This window comes from Pleuronectes platessa, chromosome 9 (assembly GCF_947347685.1).
Source record: "Pleuronectes platessa chromosome 9, fPlePla1.1, whole genome shotgun sequence".
NCBI lineage: Eukaryota > Metazoa > Chordata > Actinopteri > Pleuronectiformes > Pleuronectidae > Pleuronectes > Pleuronectes platessa.
In genome coordinates, this window is record NC_070634.1 from 22,681,207 (window position 1) to 22,701,536 (window position 20,330).

Below are 20,330 nucleotides of genomic sequence, written 5' to 3' on the forward strand. Positions count from 1 at the left end.
GAGCCGAGGCCGTTGAGCACCATGCAGGAAAGCACAAATCACTGATGATGGGTAACATCTGGGGACTAAGTATTACAATCATGATCCACAATCTTTCTTCCTTAAGTAGACTATTGCATTAAAGGCCCTGCCAGATCGTCCTGTGGATCTGAAGAGGGGATGTTGTACCTACCTGAGTGAATCACTCTCGGTATGTTCCTTTTACTGGGTTACAAGAGATATGCTGTAAAAAAAAAACTGGAAGTGCCGACCACTGCGTTTACAGTTACTGTTTACTTTCTCCTGAGAAATGCCCGACTGTGGAAAGCCAAGCCACTGCCCCACTACTGATGCTGAGTCGGTTTTGGGCACAAACTCCTGATCCACCAGGCTGTTAGCTCATGTTAAATAGTTTTTCTACACAATGACAGACTCTTGATATAAATTCAAGATCTATCACTATATAATGGTCTGAATACTTGCCCTACGATTGGAGAACTACGGTCATTTCATATGACTAAAATTGAAAAAGCAATCCTTTTGCTACCTCTACCACGAGGAAAACAGGAGCTGCCTCTATAATATATGAACGACAGAACTGAGGGACAGAAAAATACTTAATTTCCAAACATGCTTGCACGATTGTGCTCTCTGTATTTTGTTTTATAGCTGGAGTTTATCACAAAATAAAAATAAATTCCTCCGGATTAGCCCTTTCAGGACCCTCGGAGTGGAATGACATATGGCATGAGTGAAGCAAACAGGCAGAGCAGCAGTGGAAACCGAGCAAAATTCTCCAAAACAGTTAACCTTCATCCACCTCAGGGCGCTGTGCCAGTCTGGCAGCAGCCACTGGCACCAAAAGTCCCAGTCAGACCCTGGTGGTACACCCTGCCAGGGCAACAACAATTTGTTTCCTAGAAATATTTTTACATAAGGACTCTTCTAGCTTGACTTGGAGGAGTCACAGGGATCAGAGAGAGTGTGTGAAAGAGCTGAGGATGATCTGAATGTCAGGGTCAGAGAAAAGGCAGAGGAAGAGAGTCGCAGCGCAAAGGGCTCGTCAGCCCCGTGCCAGTAAATTTAAAACTTTGATATACGCTTCCTGCCAAGACGGCCCCTCTCTCAGCCAAGTGAAAAGATGTTGGGATGGGGCGCCGGCTATGTCTGCACAAACCATCCTGGATTATCTTCACATTCCTCTGCCGTGGACTCATCTGCGAGGCGTTTACTTCCCAGCTTTACGAGCGTCACTGTATGTGCCACTCTATAGATAACTTGTCACCATAGTAAGGGAAAACATTATTAAAATAATCTTTAGGAGGGGGTGTGGAAGGATGGGGAACATATCAAAGATCTCGGTAAACGTGAGGGACAAGCACTGATTGGAAAGATTGTTAAGAGATAAAGAGAAAGGACACGAGGAAGGGGGGGGGGGGGGGGGGATGTGCCCGGGTGGTCTCCCTCTCAGGTTTCTGAACACGACATGAGATCATGTCTACGCACCGTCACAGCGTCTCTCCACAGACAGTGTGCTTTGTTCGACTTCATGTACTGTTGGGCCAGTTACATGCACTGGTTAATAAAAGCCAGGGGTCACTATGCACAGAGGCCTAAGCTACACGTGATACTGGTTTCACCCTTTGCCAAAGTTAAAGCTAGCACAAACTGGACATCTCAGGGATGTGCGAAGTAAGATTAGTTATAAGTCAGTTTCATACAGAGCATAATATGGAATAATTCAATCGTGCCAAAATGGCCATAAAATGTTATCAACACTTCAGAAGAAGGTATCACTGCACGACTGTTGCATCAGGGCTGCATCAGTTGAAGAAACTTGTCCAAACCAATACCTAATAATTCATTAAATATTTCCTTGAAAAGATTTACCAGGAATTTAAAATTGAAACTTGATGTTCTCCCTGAATCATGCATAACAACCTACTGGACCACATCACGACAATGAGTGAATCACAACAGGCGTCCAATAAACTGAGATTAAATCCAAAACGGTTGAAAGCCTTGCACTCCAGTTACATCATGTATTGTTTCGCCTTCTGCGTGAGATGCTTCTTTTAAAAAGCAACAGGATTGGCCACAATAGCTAAATGCTTTGTCACTGTGGCTTTTCGGAGCAAAACCTTTCTTCAGAGATTTTTAAGAGATTGTTAAGATTTTTGCCTAAGTACAGAAAATCATGAGCGTCCTCTTTTCCCTCAAAGTTTCAGCGCCAGGCCAATTCTCTGTTTAAGTGCACAGTGGGATTTTCCTGAAGGTAGGGATCTCTCGATCAAAACAATAACAGAGGACAAAGTTTGACCATTGCCGTCTTTAAGCTTCTCACAATTAGGATTCCTACAGTTTTTAGTGCTTTCAATCAGGTCTCTTATTAAAAACAAACAGTCCTTGGAAGCAAATCCTGTGCATCTGCATACACAGGATGTCTTGGATGGGCTGCTAGCTGAGCTGACGCTAACGTTTGCTCAGCCTGTTACTTTTAACTTATGAGCCAGTCGTTCAGGGTTCTTTTACTGGGAGCTGGATCCTCCGCCGAGGCCCCCCTCCTCTCCAAAGCAAACGGACCTGGTGATTAAACCCGGGAGCTGCGGTGAGGGAGGAAAACATAGGCCCATGCTTCCCTAAATTACAGAAATACATCTGTCATATATACTCTCTCACACAAAAATGACTAAGTTACAGGTTGCAATAAAAGCCAAAAGGTAAGGGTGCACACACATGGGCCATTTCCCCACGTTTGCTGTCCGTCTTCGCCATCATATCAACTCAAAGATTCACCTTCAAACAAGTGCATCATGCCTCCAAAGTCAAATGAGACAGCTTAACACGTCGCAACCGAAAAGTTATTTTATTTTAGTTGGATGTCGGACCTGTCAACATCTGCATCTCTCTGCAACTGTGCACAAACACACACACACTCTGTCTGACACATGCAAGTAAACTAAATTGAGGGCCGTTTATGAGTTGTGACCCTGACTTGCGGCAGGAAACCACAATGCCAGAGTACACATATAAAAACACACACAAACACTCATGAGATTTTTTGCTTTGCTATCCTACACATGCGGGAGTTTAACTCATAAATACAGATTTTATTTAAAAAGAGAGAGGCGCAAGGGAACAAAGTTAGTGGAAAAGTGAATAAAGACGAAAACAAGGAAACTGACTGAACCGGTTCATAAACTAAATCCGTCAAAACTTCTGGAACATATTTGGAGGGACAGTGCACATTTTAAGAAAAGGGTCTTGACAGAGATGAAAGGCAAGGGAGGTAATAAGACGAGGGGAAATAGAAATGCAAATGGAAAGATCACTATCTGTTGGTTTTGGCTCAGGTGAGGCACAATCTCAGTTTCAATCAATTACCAACAACCAGGTATAAAAAAGGCTTTCAGGCTTCCAATCACGAGATATACTTATTAAACATTGTAGAAATATTAATAAAAGTTTGTCAGTTGTTTCATAGATGCCAAGAAACCTAAGTGTCATGGTCAGACTATTTGTGGTGGGAGCATATGCTGCTAGTTAGAAACAGTAGTAAAATATGGACGAGAAAAATATTGAATGAAGAGGGATTCATATTTGCACAAATAAATATATATATATATATATATAGTACAGTTTGCATTCATAAACACTAAAGCAAACCACACAGGCACACAAATACAGTGTTTGTGTTTCACAAACGTGTCAAGTCAAGCTCTTAGACAGCAGGCGGGCCTATGGGGGGGTGTCAGCTGAATATGCATCAGGTTTTTTTCTGTGCTGTCTAAACATCGGAAACGTCTCCTATTCAGATTCACGAGTCGATCGTCGCTGTGTGCAGAGGCTTAAGTGTGAGTGCATTAAAAAGAGAGAGAGAGAGAGAGAGAGCAACAGAGACAGGAAAGAGAGAGAGTGTGTGTGTGCGTGTGTGTGTGTTTGGGTTCCCCAAGGACATTCACACGTTTCTAGTATGTAAATTTTGAGTGGCTTTGCTGTCGTGTATGTGGGAGAGAGGGAGAGAGGGAGAGAGGGAGAGAGGGAGAGAGGGAGAGAGAGAGGGAGAGAGCGAGAGCGTTTCTGTTATGATGTACCAAAAATCCAGTTCAACTTTAAAGTCCAGAGTTTATATTTGCTGATCATAACCATGTCTATCGTTAAAGAAAGAGCTTTTAAACAACACAATCAAATCAATACAGGTAAATTAATTCCTGTTGATTCATAGAATACAGTAACACACACACTGCTCCCTGTACACACACACATACACATCACAGAAAAGTGAACCCATTCACACAGGTTCCTGTTCCCACAGAGCTTAGTATCAGTCTCAGAGCCCTTTCACACACAGACCGAGTAACACCGACGGATTAGTGTGTCCAGAAAAGGTAAGAGATCTGCTTTTGTTCACACGATCACCAGCTGTACCCCCTCCGACTGGCAGACCTGGAACCAGAGCAGGTCGGAGGCACGCTTCACTTCCAGGACTGTTCAGAATGTGACGTAGCGTGAAATACCACCGGAGGTAAGACTCAGGCAGCCAAACACTGTCCCACCTGTACGATGAAACCTTTAGTTTAGCTGCCATCCACTAGGTCATTAATGCTTGGTGTGATTTCGTGGATATTTTTTTTACTTAACAAAACAAAAATGATTAAGCAGTTTAAAACGGTTCTCCGCATCTTTGTCCCTGTTGGGCCCTGAGTGGTCATTGCCCCGATGTTTCTGCATTGACTCAAGAAACCGTCTGGATTACAGTTGATTAACTGCAGGTTTCAGGACATGGGATACGAGTTTATAATGTATAAGTATGATGCCCTTGTTGCTTTAGATTTATTGCTAATAATCTGTTTTTAATTAGATGTGGGAAGCAAGCAAATCGATCTAACGCGTGAGATACACAAAAATTTAAAATAAAGACCGTGACGAAGATGTCAAGAGACTTTGTGGTGATGAGAGACGACACCGGTTTCTGTGTGCTGTAAAGGAAATCACGTGATGTCTGCAGTGGCGTTAATACTTCACGTCCAGTCTCTGCCATCTGCTCCCGGCTGCTCCACCTCTCGCCTGAATAACGTGGAGGATGTGTTGCTGTCGGAACACGTCTAGACACCGTAGCCAATTCTCCGAAATTTCGCCTCAGGTCATGTCTGATCACAGGGCTTAAGATTCCATCAGTAATATTAATAACGCTTGGTTTAAGAGAAAGAAAACAGCCTGGTAATCGAAAAAGACCAGGTGAGCCTATCTGCCCAAGTCACCAAACAACCACCTGTTTTAAAACTGACTTCGACTTGGCAGTGAACTCAAAGTGGAGACACCACAAACAGAACCTAACACAGAACCAGACCAGGAGAGAAATGGGAGGAAAACTGGAGAGTTTCTCCAACGAGAGGCCAAGATGTAAAATGTGCTGCAAGATGATTTCAAGATGGTCCCTACGCAACAAGAGCAATATGTTTTTATGAGTCTGGGACCCAGTGTGAGGCATTATGGTTATCATTTGGCCACTAAGAAGGAATAACTAAAAAACCTAAAGGGCTCGTTTATTCCGCCCTAACCTAAATGAGATTTGTTCTGGGCTGACATCACAATGGGGAGGAAATTGAGACCACAGCGCCGAGGGCAGAAAGAAACCAACCATGTCCACACGGTCGATGTGAAGGTACACTCTACATTGAACGGTTTTATTCTAAAAACACATCAGAGCTCTGGATAAAGATGGAGAGCAGATTTTTTTCTCAGTACTCCTTGGTGATCTGGGTTAATGTTGACACGCCAGCAGGAGAAACTGCCCATCTCCATGTTAAACACAAAACCTGTTTGGTTTTCCTAATACTCGTCTTCCATTACTTGCGGAGTCAGTTCCAGATTAAATAAGCCACTCAATTCGTGGATACATAACTGAGCTCGGGGACACTGATAGCTAAACACAGCTGCAGTCGCTCTGTGTGCAGAGGTTTATATGCCTCTGTGTTTATATGAGGTATGTGTGTGCATAGGTAGAGGCAGAAATAGAGTAAAGCTGCTGTCCTGACATTTAGGGAAAGGACTGCATGTGAGAACACAAATGTCCGAGTGAGTTGCTCCGGACATTTTCCTGAGTTTGTCCTGCAAGCCTCTGAGTAAAAATCCAGAATATGTCCAGGTGAACCCATGTGAGACTAGAGCAGGACTTTGACATACACATAGAGCCTTTAGTGTGACTTTAAGTATCTGTTTAGAACGACATTTTCAGTGTTTCCTTGGATTTTTCCTCTCACACTCAAAGATCTGACTCTCATCCTTGTCTCCTAATTAGCGAGCTGTACCACATGTTCCCCCCCCTTTGCCATTCTCTTTGAGAGAAAATGAAACGCTGCATCTCTCTTCATCTTCTGACTGGCCTTGTCTTACAGGGATAGAGGCAGAAAGTCAAAAGTTCAAGTCATTAGCCTCGGCCACTTCCCGACTCAAAGTTTCACATAATATCACCCACAGACACAATTACACTGAGAGATATAGGAAAGGGCGGCAAAGAGGATGATGACAGTGGTGGAGAGAAGAGACATAAAGAAAAAAACAGCATCTTGTCAAGACGGCAGACAAGACCCCAAGGCATGAAGGGAAACCAAGAAGCACCAAAAAATGATGACATCGTGACACAATTGTCCTTGTGTGTGAGATTTATCTACCTTCTTGTAATATCAAGACATAGGATCATCGCAATATAAAAGCATATAAACCAGAGTCTGCAAAACCCATTGCACACCGGATCGTGTCCAACCTGGTTCATGTTGAAGTTATAATATACACCAAGAGAGTAAAACATCCATCCATCCCTTCATCCATTTCATTCCACTTATCCAAGGTCAGCTCACAGAGACCACCAGCTAAGCAGTGAGTCAATCGTCCCTATCCCCGGGCTGAGCTTTCCAGCTCCTCCTAGGGGATCCTGAGACGTTCCCCAGTGGAATATGTGCTTCCATTGAGTTCTGGGTCAACCCCTGGGTGTCCTCCTAGGGGGCATCCTGATAAGCTGCCCGAATCATCCCAACAGTCTTCTTTCTCAAGACGGGGCAGCAGCTCAACTCACACACAAACACACACACCTCTGATGTAGATGGTTCTTTTTTCTGGTGCCTCTCTGGAACCAGTTTTCTGGCCAAGAGCAACTTCTTTGGCCGTCGAAAAACACAAAGAATTGGTTCCAGATTAGGAACTGGCTTCGAACTGGCGATGGATGTGCTTTGATGGAAGAGGGCTAACCTCAGTCAAATCTAAATCTGTGTTAAAAAGTAGAGTCACCATGGTGGGACAGGCGCCACTGCTTGTGTTATATGTCACGCCTCTGATGCCAGAAAGCCAGCATGCTATCAAAAAAGTAAATCACACATGGAGGTTACAGTATACTGGCTTGTTTGGTTCCGTTTAAACAAGCATAGGCGGCATAACGAGGGGTCTTCTTAACAGCAAAATAGAGGCATCCCTGTATAAAAGGGGCTTTTCATTCCTACCACTGAACCCAATTTAGCATTTTTCCCTTGCAACCTCCACCGCCCTCAGCCCCAAGGAGGAAGAACCCCAAAGCTTTTACTGTTGCATATGCACAGTCAGGTCTTCACCCCCCAAAAAACTGCACCTATCCAAATACAGAAATAGTGCAACCAGGCACAGAGCATGGATGGAAATTTGAGATAACTTTGGAAGACAGCGCTCCTCAACAAATGGGGTGTGGGTTTGTGTATACAACACAGAGCTGTGGGAGAGAGGCATAAACAGAGAGAGAGAGAGAGAGAGAGAGAGAGGAGAGAAAAGAGGCATGAACAACAGTTTGATCTGCTTCTCCACAGGAGGAGATCCAACTCTCCCCTCATCGAGAATGCAAAGCCTCTTCTGCAGGAGTGTGTGTGCATACTGAGGGGGATGGGGGCCTTACAAATTCATAATGTCTGGGGGAGGGAGCTGGTCCCTCTCCTCTCCCTGCCCTCCCAAATGGCTGTTTTGCTAACTACCCCCTTGCCTTTCCCCACAAGTCCTCCCCCCTCTCGCTTTCAGGGAAAGTTCATTTTGAGTCTGGCCCATTGTGGCGGGTGAAGGGACTGACTTGCTAAGGGGTGGCCTCGGGTCTCTCGGGGAACACTGCCAGGTCAGCCCTGTTGGAGCTAACTGAGAAACACTGGCAGGAATCTGGAGGAAAAAGAAGACAAGGAACACAAAGCCTGGATCGCTAATAAAGATCCTTTCTCTCCCTCTCTCTCTCTCTCTTGTGGAGTGCATTTATCACTTTATGTGTGTTGATGGTGTGTGTGTGCGTGTGAGCGAGAGGGGGGAGAGCGAGGCTGTGTGAAATAAGACAATGCAGAGTGGGTGATAGTGAAAGGGAGATAAAGAGTGAGAGAGGTAATAGAGAAAGGGAGAATCATTTTAAAAAAGTGAGAAGGAGCTAATTAAACACAGCCAGTTAATTAGTTTTCCTCTTTAATACGCAGAGGGGCGGAGTTAACTGCTTTCACTGGGAACCTGCATGAGGATAAACAGCCCTGCTTCCACACAGAAGGTTGGTCCTCAAAGATTAAACCAGTTTATATCATAATGAAAATCTGTCTAATATGTGATTTATGATTAAATAACAAAAAACTAATAATTGGTCGCTAAGTAATCAGCACTGATAATAATCATTAGCTCCGTGGCTAATTATCTTAAAGAAATAGGTGGACCGATGTCATAACGTGGATAACGTCTTTTAACTCTTCCATGTACAACAGTTAATAATTTACTACATTATATTAACAAATCTTTCCTAGCATATACTATCTAAAGTCCTCTTCACCAGGTCACTTATAGATCATATGATGGGGAATCATTTTCAATAAATCCAATATAAGCTTTAATTGCTTCTTTACCTCAATCCTTTGCAGAGATATTTCTTGGAAAATCGGTTTTTCAGACCATATTGTGTTGAGCTTGAGGTTTAAATGTGTTGCATTGAGAGCAAATTGGTCACTATCCAAGATAACGTCTTCCAGTTGCATGATTAGAACAAAATTAAATACGGTATGCATCTTTAAAAACGTTTGCCTTATTCTACAAATCAATACAGCTCCATACACAATGTTGTAATACAGAGATGTGGACACGTGCACATAATCAAGGATCATCCTGATCTGAGGTTTCAGCTGATAACGACAGGATGTTTGCAGTTGGAGAAAAAACAAATGTTTGAAGTTCGTTGCACTGATATATCGCAAAGTTCAGTTGTGATTCTTAACAGGAGCTCGGCATTTCAGGGCAGGTCAGTGCGAGTGGGAGGAAGATGCAGCAGGGAGCAAAGCACAGCAGACACAAAAGGTTGAGGAAACTGCTAAACCAATCTCAGTCAAGGCCAAACAGAGAGAGAGAGGCCTTCTTCTCTCGGCTGAGCAATGTGGGAAACAGATCAAAAAGCGGTCAGATAAATGATTCAGCCACGACAGGACAGACAGATTTAAACCGCAGCAGCTGGTGCAGAGGGAAGAACATCAGCTTCATGCTCCGTCCTCACCGCAGTCCGGCAGGAGCCAAGAGACGATAGTGCACAGGGCTGTACTTAACACTGGCGTAAAATTAAAGGGATCTGATTGAGATGAATGGGAGTTGAGTTACGTTGTCCAAAGCTCTGAGGGGAAAAGAAAACATATCCCTGAAAATGCTTCTCTCCTCTTATCTTTCTTTAAACGGGCTTCGTGCACACAAAGTTAAATAAAGCAGTGGGATGCAGGTAGTGAGGAGAAAGACGTCTCACACGAGAGGATGTTCGTTTAGCTCTCTGTGCTAAAGTTTTGAAAATATCTGCTAAATATCAAATTATTCAGGATCTATTGAAGTCTTCGATTTTTTGGCAAATCATAACAGACTCAAATCTAGATTGTTAAAACCACTGAGCTGTGTTCGCCATGTTTTACGCCAACACTGGTCTACCTGAAGATCAGTTTAAAACCAACACTGACCCAAAGTGTGACCTTGGACATTTTAAGATAATATTTGGGTCAAGATATCACAACTAGACTTTAAGGGAGCGCTGCATCTGGGGGCTCCAATACCGTTCTAATGCATTCCTATAAAAATCCGTCATCGAGATATAGAACTTCAGCCACTTGGCAATAACAAAAGACATAATGCTGATGCCACTAGAGGAGATTTCAGGTATAACTAAAAGGGTAAATCTTCTTGATACTATGATTGTCTGCAAAAGATTTCAGGGCAACCAATCCGATAGTTCATATTTCTATACCTTGACACACGACGCCTGGGTGGATAAAAAAGAGCAATGCACGGATGGAAGATAAAAGAGCACGCGCTTTTCAATCGTGGAACCACCCGGTGACCCGGTGAATTTCAAAATTTGAGACTGATTTGGAAATATGGGGGCAACCAGGATTCCGTCTGACAGCAGCACTTATGTTCCCCGTTTCATCCAACAGGTCTGGGGCCTTCAGAACGTCTGGTGTCTGCTCGGTTTGGAGGCTGGAGACACAAGGCGGCCGGACAGCAGGGGCGTCTGAGCCTCTCGCTGCCTGGACCCCGGCCAAAACACACAGGCAGCCCCACATTTAATGAAAACACAGCCCTTTGCTCCGTTCACTCCCGCATTGTGATGGGAAGATAAAGGTAGCGGTCGACAGAACTGGGCTACATCCCCGGCTTTTGGACAGGCAAAGAATTTGGAAGACTGATATGAGAGTCGTGCCAAGTTCTTTTACACTCTGCAGCCCTCGCGCTGGGACTCTGCAGACAAGAGGCCTGTTCTTTAAAAAAAAATATATATATATGAGTGTATAAATAAAAATCCCCAATTTCAATGCAAAAATGCAACTTTCAAAATATAGACTTATGCTGTTTGGAAATAAGTGCATACACGAACAACAACGTATGAAACCAAGTTATTTTAGATTCAACTTGGATTAAACAACATAAACTGAACAGTCCAATTTAGAGTTTTAAGTTCTTCAGGCATCAGCAGCCATTTAGGACCAAAAATCCAATCACAGTGAGAAACCAAGAAATACATCATAGAATAATAAATTAAGTCTGGCGGCAATAACAGAACAGCATTAAAAAAAAGGTAGCAGTTAAAATGTACACATTCTGATGTTCCACTAACTGGTGCAGCCCTGGCAGAGTGTAGCATACAAGTGTTTTAGTCTAGAATAACTTAAATTAGCTTATATATATCTATATAGATGCAAAACCACATTCAGGAAAGAACATTTGACTATTTAGGTAAAAGGAAAGAAAGTAACTGGTGCTAGAGATGCTAATGTTAGCTCCGGGCCCTATTCACACCTGGTGTTATCATGCACACTGGGTGATCCAGTCTCAAGTGGACAGCTCTGAGTACGTCAGTTCACACCTGGTATTACAACACATCGTGAGTGACCACTTGGGATCGGACCTCACCTCCCAGCTCTTTATGCAAATACACACATACATGAAGGAGAAGAGTCTGAGCCACACTATGAACTGCATTTATCAAGTCGGACCAGGGCCTCAGTGTCCCACAGCGCACACCAGGTGATACATGAGGTGTAAACAATGTCCATCCTCCACCTCAGATCGGTTTCCATATTCAAAACTACTATTTGCAACAGGGAGCTAAATAGAAACGGTTGCTTACGTTAGGTAACCTCTGTGCCCCGAGGGAGAGAGAACAAAAACACTCAAGCAAGACGACTTCAGGAATGCGTTTAGAAATTCACATGTGACACCCGAGTGTTCATTTGCCCTTTGGATGAGTGTTTGTGTAAAGAAAATGTTGAATATGTCCTTTCTTTTTCATAAAGCATTAAAGTATCTGTGTATACATTTCCTTGCTTTTGGTGTTAGATCACAACGTCTTTGGAATCACTGCATTTCTGACGGTATATCTTATAATTTTTTACTCCCTTATATCGATATTGGCCTTGCCTCCCGAAATCCATATTGGCGAGGCTTTGATAACATGTAAGTGCTCTAAAGGTTTATAACTGAAGCTATACATGTTTAGATTTCAGTCCTGATGAAGAGCAAAAAGTCCCAAAACACAGACTCAAAGTCAACATGCGTGGGGGGGAGGAAAGAGGCTGCAATAGTCCCACATGTAGAGCGGGGGGGCCTGCAAGGTTCAGAGTAACCTTGACTGTTTGAGCACACAGCCATGTTGGCAATGCAGTGCAAGGGAAGAAGGCTTTGAAGCTGAGCTGCAGAGAACCTAGCAGGAATTCTGATGTCCCGCTGTATATCCTCAAACCCCCCCCCCCCCCTCCTCTTCCTCCTCCTCGGATTCAATCAAAACTGAGGAAAAGAGAGGAAACACAGCCCAGAGACAGACAAAGACAAGGTAGAGGAGAGGGGATAAGACAGAAGGCAGGTGGAAATTTATAAATGTTAAAAAATAACCCGATCAAATTGTCGCTTTTTGCAAGTGAAAGAAAACAACAAAGCAGGAATCTGGGCTCTGTTGCCCTTGGGCCAAACCCAAACCAGAAAATCACAGCCTAATTATAAAGCCAGAGCTACAACAATTTTCTCTTTTCCTTCCAAAACCTCCACTGCCCTGAAATTACTATCAATATTCAATTAGGGGGCCGGGGATCCTGGTCGAGCCGACCTCAATAACAAACCACACTTCTCCGTGGATTAGGGCCCTTAAAACTAACACAGGGAAATGTCCTCTACAAATAATCAGCCAATAGGGCGTGAATACCTTCTGAGTAAAGTAAGGGCGCAGGAGTGCAACACGGTGAGGAGTGATCCCGTTGTGGCTTTACAAACTATGTGTGTCTTTACGTTGAAGTTTCTCTGTGTTTCCATCAAGTCATCAAACCCCGCGTTGCTGTAGCTGTGAGTGGAAACATGTACCGTGGTCCTGGCTCGGCCGCTGGCAGGTTCCCACATGACAGAAGTGTTTTAATAACACGGACGAAGGGAAATGAGGTCATATTTCATATCCAAGCCCGACTCCAGATTTACATGAGAAACCTCCTGCTCCAAGCCACAGAGAACCTGACATTGATTCTGCTCATTAGTACACATCAGAGACGACTGTCTGCTTGCACAACAACCACTGAGGTGCAATCTGAAGAAATCAGTGTCAGAAATCTCTGTGAGTTCTGTCAGCAACAAACCATTGACACAACAACTGGGGGGAGTTTGCAGCAGCGAAGTAAATGAAAACGTGGAATTATTACATTTCAGAAAATTTCTCAAATCAAATACTGGTTGGTACTTACTTTTATTTCTATTGACTAATACCTGACCGATAGAAATAGTGTGAGGGCTGATACCAATATTGGGGAGTTATTAATATTCTGATACCAATATATCGGCCGATTTAAGCAACGATATCTAAATTGTCGCTATTACAGACCAGACACCTTCTGGTTAGTCATTAATCGGACTGACAAGAATTGTAGCAGAATTGTGTTATACTGAAATAAAAGATTTGACCAATAAACTGTAAACTAGAGAGAACTCCCCCTGTGCTAAAAAAAAAAACAGCTTTGAAAACTTGACCTCTCGGCCTGAGCAAAGTGTCAACACCCTGGCGTCCCCTGATAATTGACTGTCTCAATGACAGATTGAACACGGTTGACCCAGTGACTGAGGAGCACCGGCAGGACGAGCCTCGAATTACACATCTGCCAGAGAATGAGGGGTGGAGCGGGTTAGAGTTACACTTTAAACTGAGATATCCTCCTGATAACAAAAACCCCTTCAGATGTCATCCTGAAATAGTGAAGCATTAACTTTGCATGTTGATGTCTCGCTGGCCCAAAATATAACATGAAAAAAAGAATGTCTGCCTCTTGCAACTGAATAGGGATTAAAAAAAGGAAGAGACAGAGAGATAGAGTGAGATCCAGCTGAACAGACACACCTGCAGACGGAGCATCGGAGCAGGTGTCCACAGAGCCGACAGATTCCTGCAGGTTGTTTTCACAGGCAGATGCAGAACTGTTTTCACTGGATGCACCTTTCTTAACATTCAGGGAACGGCGCCCTCACACATTCAGGAAAAGCACCGCTTTCCATCGACTCCCATTCGCTCCGTGCCAAGCTGGATTTTCACAGTTTACAGAACAACACGCAGGGCTCACAACTGGATTCCCACGACACAGGGGGAGGCACGCTCAATGTGTGTTTTCATGATAATAGTATATGTGAAATTTAAATTAGTCACTGAATATACAGTGAGAGGGGATAGAGCCAAGATACATTTTTGTTTAATGCAACAGAAATGATGGCAGAGATGGAAAGAAAAAGGATGGATTCATTTTTAGAATAGACGCCAGCAAAGAGAAAATGATGGGAGGAGGAAAATGAGGCCCAGCCGGAGCAGAGACTCAGGTAGGAAGGAGCGGTGACAAAGGCGGATCCGATGGGGGGCGGGGGGGATCAGGGGGAGCCCTCAAAGCCGACTCCCAGAGCTGGGATGAAGGCGGCTCTGTGTGTGGAAGCAGAGGAAGATGAAACACCATTTGGGGCCAGGGCCCCCCCGCTGCCGAGCCTCTGTGTTCGGGGCCTGTGAGCTCCTCCGCCTCTGAAGTGCTAAACACCACCCCCCCACCACACGCCAAGCTCTGCTGCACCCTGCACCTCCTGCCATTTGGTGAAGCTCTGCACAGACAGACGTTGATCTGCTGTTTTTCCTTCATATAGGAAATGTTTACCTTTGAGAAAAAGGGGTATTTATTTGGAAGACTTGCTTAATGTCTCGTGACATTTTTGTCGATCAACAGATCAATAAATCTGCCAAATTCTTCCAGAAATAGGAATCTGCTCTTCAAAATTCTGGGATTCCTGGTTATAAATAACGAGTGTCATGTCGCCCACAAGGCAGAAAATGACCAACACCCATGATTCATGTCCGATCCCATAAAAGACACAAAAATCACGTGAGTTTGAGCTACAACTACCTGTCGATTGACAGAAAATCAATAGGCAAAGCAATAATTTTGATAGTTGAGACATATGACGAGAAAACCCGCAAGAAAACAGAGAAATCCCTTCTTCTTTTACATTTCTGCTCCTTCTTTGTGACCTTTTATCAACAAAGCGATGACCCATCATGAAGCTGCAGCCCTGCTCGCCTCTGATCCACCTCCAGCTGCTGGAGACAACAACTCTATTCACATCCGCTCCTAAACCAAATCTAATTGTCTGGATTTATCCATCAAATCAAAGCTGAGGTTTTCTGAGGCTGCAGAAAACAGACTCACTCCTGATAAGTGATATGAAGGGGATCCACATCTTCCACAGATCATCACACACACACACACACACACACACTGGTAACCATAACCAGTTGAATTCATAAATCTGCACAATGGCATGTGTTCATCATTAACCCCAGTGTGCATCATATGACCCGATCCCAATTGAACCGTATCAAGTTATTAATGAGCACAAGGGTCAGGCCTCTGAGAGGAAACAGGGGGAAACGCTGCTTCATGGCTGAACGCACATGATCGTGATCGCAGGTGACGGATTGATCCTCATTGTATGATCCGTGCCTCGTGCAGAAGGAAATTAATAAATGGGATGTTTTGTGTGTCAGGCAATTATAGAAGCGTCCCAACTTCAAAGCTGCGCTGCAACGTGGAAACCAAACAGCTCATTGTTTCATAACAGACAAACCAAGTTGCCTCTGGATCCTACTGGTTTTAATGGGGGATTTTAAACCCCAGCTGCAGCTCCAGGTGCCACATGGATCTCCCAGTTTCACACGGAAAACCCACAACAAACATCTTTATCCCCCAGTTACCTGCATCGTGAAGACTCCCAGCTCCTGCGAGGAGAGCTTCTTCATCTGATCCGCCAGAACTTGCGCTTCCTCCAGGATGGAAAACTCCGTGTCGGCTCCGCAGTATCCACAAGAAAGCGCCGCCGAGCACAGTAACACGAAGCCCCACGAAAACGCCTGCGAGCCCCCGCGAAACCCACGGTGCTTATCCCGGAAAGCAGCGCGCCCGCTCGGCGTCGGAGCCACGGGTCCCCCCGCTGTCCGCCGCGCCATGATGCACGGATGCCGGAGAAACGTCTTGTGGCGGAAGGAAGAGGACAAACTTTCCCAATGGAGCTGAGAAACTACTTTCTTTACAACTTTGCAGCGGAGGGGACGTGGGCTCCGTCGCTCCCGTGCGAGACTCCGAGATTCCCAGCCGCGCAAACCATCGCACCTCGTAGAAATCCCTCCGGAGACGAGAACAGATCCATGCGTAAAACCGAGGATATGTTGTTGGGGGGGGGGGTTCTGGCGTGAGTCGTTGTCCGTGTTCCTTCTTTCGATCCGCGGCAGCAACTCCTGGAAGTCTGGCAAAGAGTGTGTGTCCGTGTGTGTGTGTGAGTGTGTGTGAGCCGGAGATTCACCACAGTGGGGGTGAAAGTAGGAGGCGTGGAAACACGAGAGTCCTACCGGCGCCTGGATTCTCTGGATCAATGGATCAGGGTTTTTTATTGTGAGTGAAACTCCTGCTGGGAAAAACAGGCAATAACAGAGAAGGCCAACATGCAGGCTGCAGGGCCGTGGTAAGAAATGTCATGGGGCCAAGTCAGGCCCCCCAAAACATCCACCCCAAAACATCTCCAGCCTTTAAAATAAGCATTTTTCTTTTTTCTTTATTGTAGTAAAGTTGCTTTCAGACATGTACTGAACTTTGTCCTGGTCATTTTTCCTTAGACAACTTTTCATGCCACCCAGCTGGAAAAATGTCCGGAAAAACTTATGTGAGAAAACTTATTGATGTCCTTTCTAATGCGTGACAGGCACGAATCATAAAAAAATAAAAAAAATAAAAATATATATAGAAAGAGGTGTCATACAGGTAGAGGACCTCAACTTGGAAAGACAGCAAGATTCGAGCTTTTGGTGATGAGGACGAACATGTGTGTCGATAATCTGTTCACAAAATCACGTGATTTTCATAATTTATACATCAAGTCCTGCCTCGTTCATGCTCGACCCAGGACCCACCCCTCTCCTGAAGGATCTGGATATTTTAAACGTGTCTGACCTGGATAATCTTCTCTTATTTACAAGTGTCTGGACCAAATTTCTCATTTGCCGAAGGTCATGTCTGAAAGTGACTTTAGATGGTATTTTAGTTGGCTAGTTGTCCCAGATGTGGGATTATTGTCCCGTACGTGGTCTTTCCTTTAAGCTACAGGATCATTGTATGCTTTTCTCTACAAATACCGAGGACGCGCTCTTTTTGGGGGATTTAAATAAAACTGGTGATGCATAAACAAAATGTGCAGCATCAATCATCTGCGAAGGAAAATCCTATTTGGGAAAAACAAATTAGATTTGTGTGAATGTGACTGAGAGCAGCCGAGTGTGTAGTCACCACCGGAGACTCCACTTCTGTTAGAATCCACTTCTTGGTTTCACTGCAGCTTCAAACTTCACTTGAGCTGAGCAGCTCTGCGAGCGAAGGCCTCAGTGTGTGTGTATCTGGGTAATAATCCACATTGTGACTGCATAACAATAATACAAGTGAGCGAGAAAAGCTCATGTGATAAAGAATCTTGTAGCCGATGAGAAGCTTTGAAGCAGAACAGCAACTTCAACCCATCCAACAGTCTCTCTCTCTCTCTCTCTCTCTCTCTCTCTCTCTCTCTCTCTCTCTCTCTCACACACACAAACACCCACACTACTGGATTGTTTATGATTTGCAGAAGCACAGTTGGTCTCCTCTCAGCCGTCTTCTCGCCTTCTACCCTATTTCTTGGTGATTTCCCGGTTAAACCCACTCCTCATTTACACTCAACACGTCTGTAGGATGTGAGAACAGGGGGGAAATCTAATCAACCAGGGTTTCTTTAGACAAAAAAATACATCACACACACTGTCACATGGTGTAATACCCACTAACATGGAGGAGGTCGGGTTTACCACCTGCACTGCAGCCAGCCACAAGGGGGCGACTGTATAACGTGTGTAAATTGTTAGCTTGTTCGAAATAAGACAGAATCTACTCATGTCTGTTCCCCTTTTGCATTTTTAGACTATCTGTAATTAGCATTAACCACGTGATATGAACTCACTTGCTGAAGAGTTGGCATTTAGAAATGTAAATATAAATGTAATAAATGTAATTGTTAAGGGTTTAATCAGCCACTCATTTGTATTTAGTTGTGGTCTTATCATAATATCCTGCCGATGATACTTGTGTAACATTAGGGTCAATATCAGTGCTGCTGGTGTAGTGGTATCATGCAAGATTCCCATTCTTGCGACCCGGGTTCGATTCCCGGGCAGCACAGACGATTAGAGCACTGATCAGATACAACTTGAGAACAACAGGACTCATGAGGCATCAAGGTTTGCAGATCCCTCATGCTTTAGTTGTTTGCTATATTCTACATTTATATATTTGTGTATGCACTAAACACACGTGTAAACCTACTTGGCAATAAACACAGATTCTGATCCATCTGTAGAATTAAAAGATATTTCTAAAGATGTCAAATTAAGTAAAAAAAAAACTTCCATTGTTAGAAGGGCTCGAATAAATACAATCCCAATAGAAGACAAAGTCAATTTATGAAATATTCCAAACTGAATAAGGGGTAAAAAAAACACATTGTTATTGTGGTCACCAGTGGTTCTTTCTTCTTTTTTCTGCTTCCACTTCATCCTCTCATGACTCAGTACAAATGACCCGCTCTGTTTGTGAGGGTAATGGATGCAGCTGGCAGACTCACAGCTCTGCCCCCCCCCCCCCCCCCCCCCGGTCTGCAGCGGGTAAAGAGTTCCTGACGCTGCCATGCTCCTGAATGGGCCGGCTTGTCTTCGTCCTTGGCCGCCGACTCCATCAGATGTTTGCACGGCCGTCAGATGCTTTTAGACACTTACGACCTCAAGGGGGTTTGTGTGCGACACGATAAGTCCCCCTGAACACCCCTGTTTTCTCAGGATTGTGTCGTTTTCTCCTTCAACTCTCACTTCAACGGCAATTTTATTTATGAACTGTCTTGGAACCCGAGAGTTCTTTATTTGTAAGGGAAGAAAAGATAACTAGATAGCCAATTCATTTCCTGAATTGGTTGCCATATTTGCGCAGGAGAAATAAAAAAAAAACAGATCCCTGTGCACGCACTAGAAAGAATGTACAAATTAACATAACCTGCAGCAGACCAAAATAACTCAAACAGAATTCAAACAGCGAAGGTTTTTGAAATCATCTGGTCGGTTTCCTCGCCCCTCGACTCGGCCGCAGAGCCAGAGCTGACCTCATCAAAGCTCCGGCGGAGAAGTGTTTATGAGTCTGGAGGATTTGAAAAACATACTTGGCTCTTTCTGCTTCACACCTGTTAGGTCTGTGTTTGTGTTCGTATAAGTGAATGTGTGCCGTGCTGCAGCAGGTGCAGCCTATTCACAGAGCTGGCAAAGAGATGTGTCGGAGAAAAAGACGCGGTGGCCCCTCTCTGATGTAGGTAATATATCAATCTGTTTTGAGTTATATAATGTGATAATTCTCTGAATATACTTATAAAACACACTGAAATATTAAATATCTGTTGACTGGACATGTACATCCTCTTGGTTCAAACTTTAAGATCAAGTAAAAACAGTTAAACAAATGGAAAAGTCACGTTTCATTTGATTTTGTTTGCTGTTGGATGAATTCCCCATCTCCACCTCTTTTAGAACAGCTAATAGCTCATGTTTACTTTCTTGTAAAAGCATCAACAGGTATGATGAATGCAATGTTGCCACATCAGTTTAAGGTGCTCTAATAGTTTTTTCAACTTTTTCTTCTGGATCACGTTCAGACGGCAGCTCAACTAATATCAACAAATATCTGTAAAATGACTAATGCTGGGGAAAGAGATCTGGTGAGTTTATTCCAGGACAAACACGTCATAACTTAAAGAAAGTGATTTTTTATTTATTTATTTATATCACAGGATTTCCCCGTTGGCATTATTTGGAGAAGGCCCACGCAGCCGCCTGGTTTTGGGACGATAAAGAGAAGAAGAGGAGAAAGTGAGGCTGATCAGTGAAGGATCTATTGAAAGGGATCTGGGCTGAGATGCAGGGAGGTCCTCATCAAAGCACGACAGGAAGACACGTCTGGCTTCAAAGCCTGTGATGCAGATTTTTTTCTGACATGCAAACAGGAAATATTTGGCTCAGGATGTAGTAGGACTTGTTACCTGGGGAAGTGGTGAACCCGGAGCAGATTTGAAGCCAGATTACAGGAGGTTGCACACCTCTTATTAAATATACTTTTATTAGGGTTGGTTATCTTTGACAATGCGGTGTAAATAAAGCCGAAAGCAAATGCAACCGTGAGGCAAGTTCCCGCTGCAGTGATCGGTAAACACAGGGGTTGAGATTCTGACAC

The 20,330-nt window shown here is 44.1% G+C and overlaps 1 protein-coding gene and 1 non-coding gene across 2 annotated transcripts in view; one reads left to right on the forward strand and one right to left on the reverse strand.

Annotated features, from left to right (window-relative positions):
* Positions 1-16,311, reverse strand: part of cachd1 (cache domain containing 1) — a 70,653-nt gene extending 54,342 nt beyond the window's left edge. The window contains exon 1 of the mRNA XM_053431302.1: positions 15,743-16,311. Coding sequence (XP_053287277.1) covers positions 15,743-15,994 — 252 coding nt within the window. The 5' untranslated portion in view covers positions 15,995-16,311. The remainder of the gene's footprint in view (positions 1-15,742) is intronic.
* Positions 16,312-18,171: 1,860 nt separating this feature from the next.
* Positions 18,172-18,242, forward strand: trnag-ccc (transfer RNA glycine (anticodon CCC)). The gene has a single exon. It is a non-coding gene; the product is annotated as a tRNA-Gly (tRNA).
* The last annotated feature ends 2,088 nt before the right edge of the window (positions 18,243-20,330 follow it).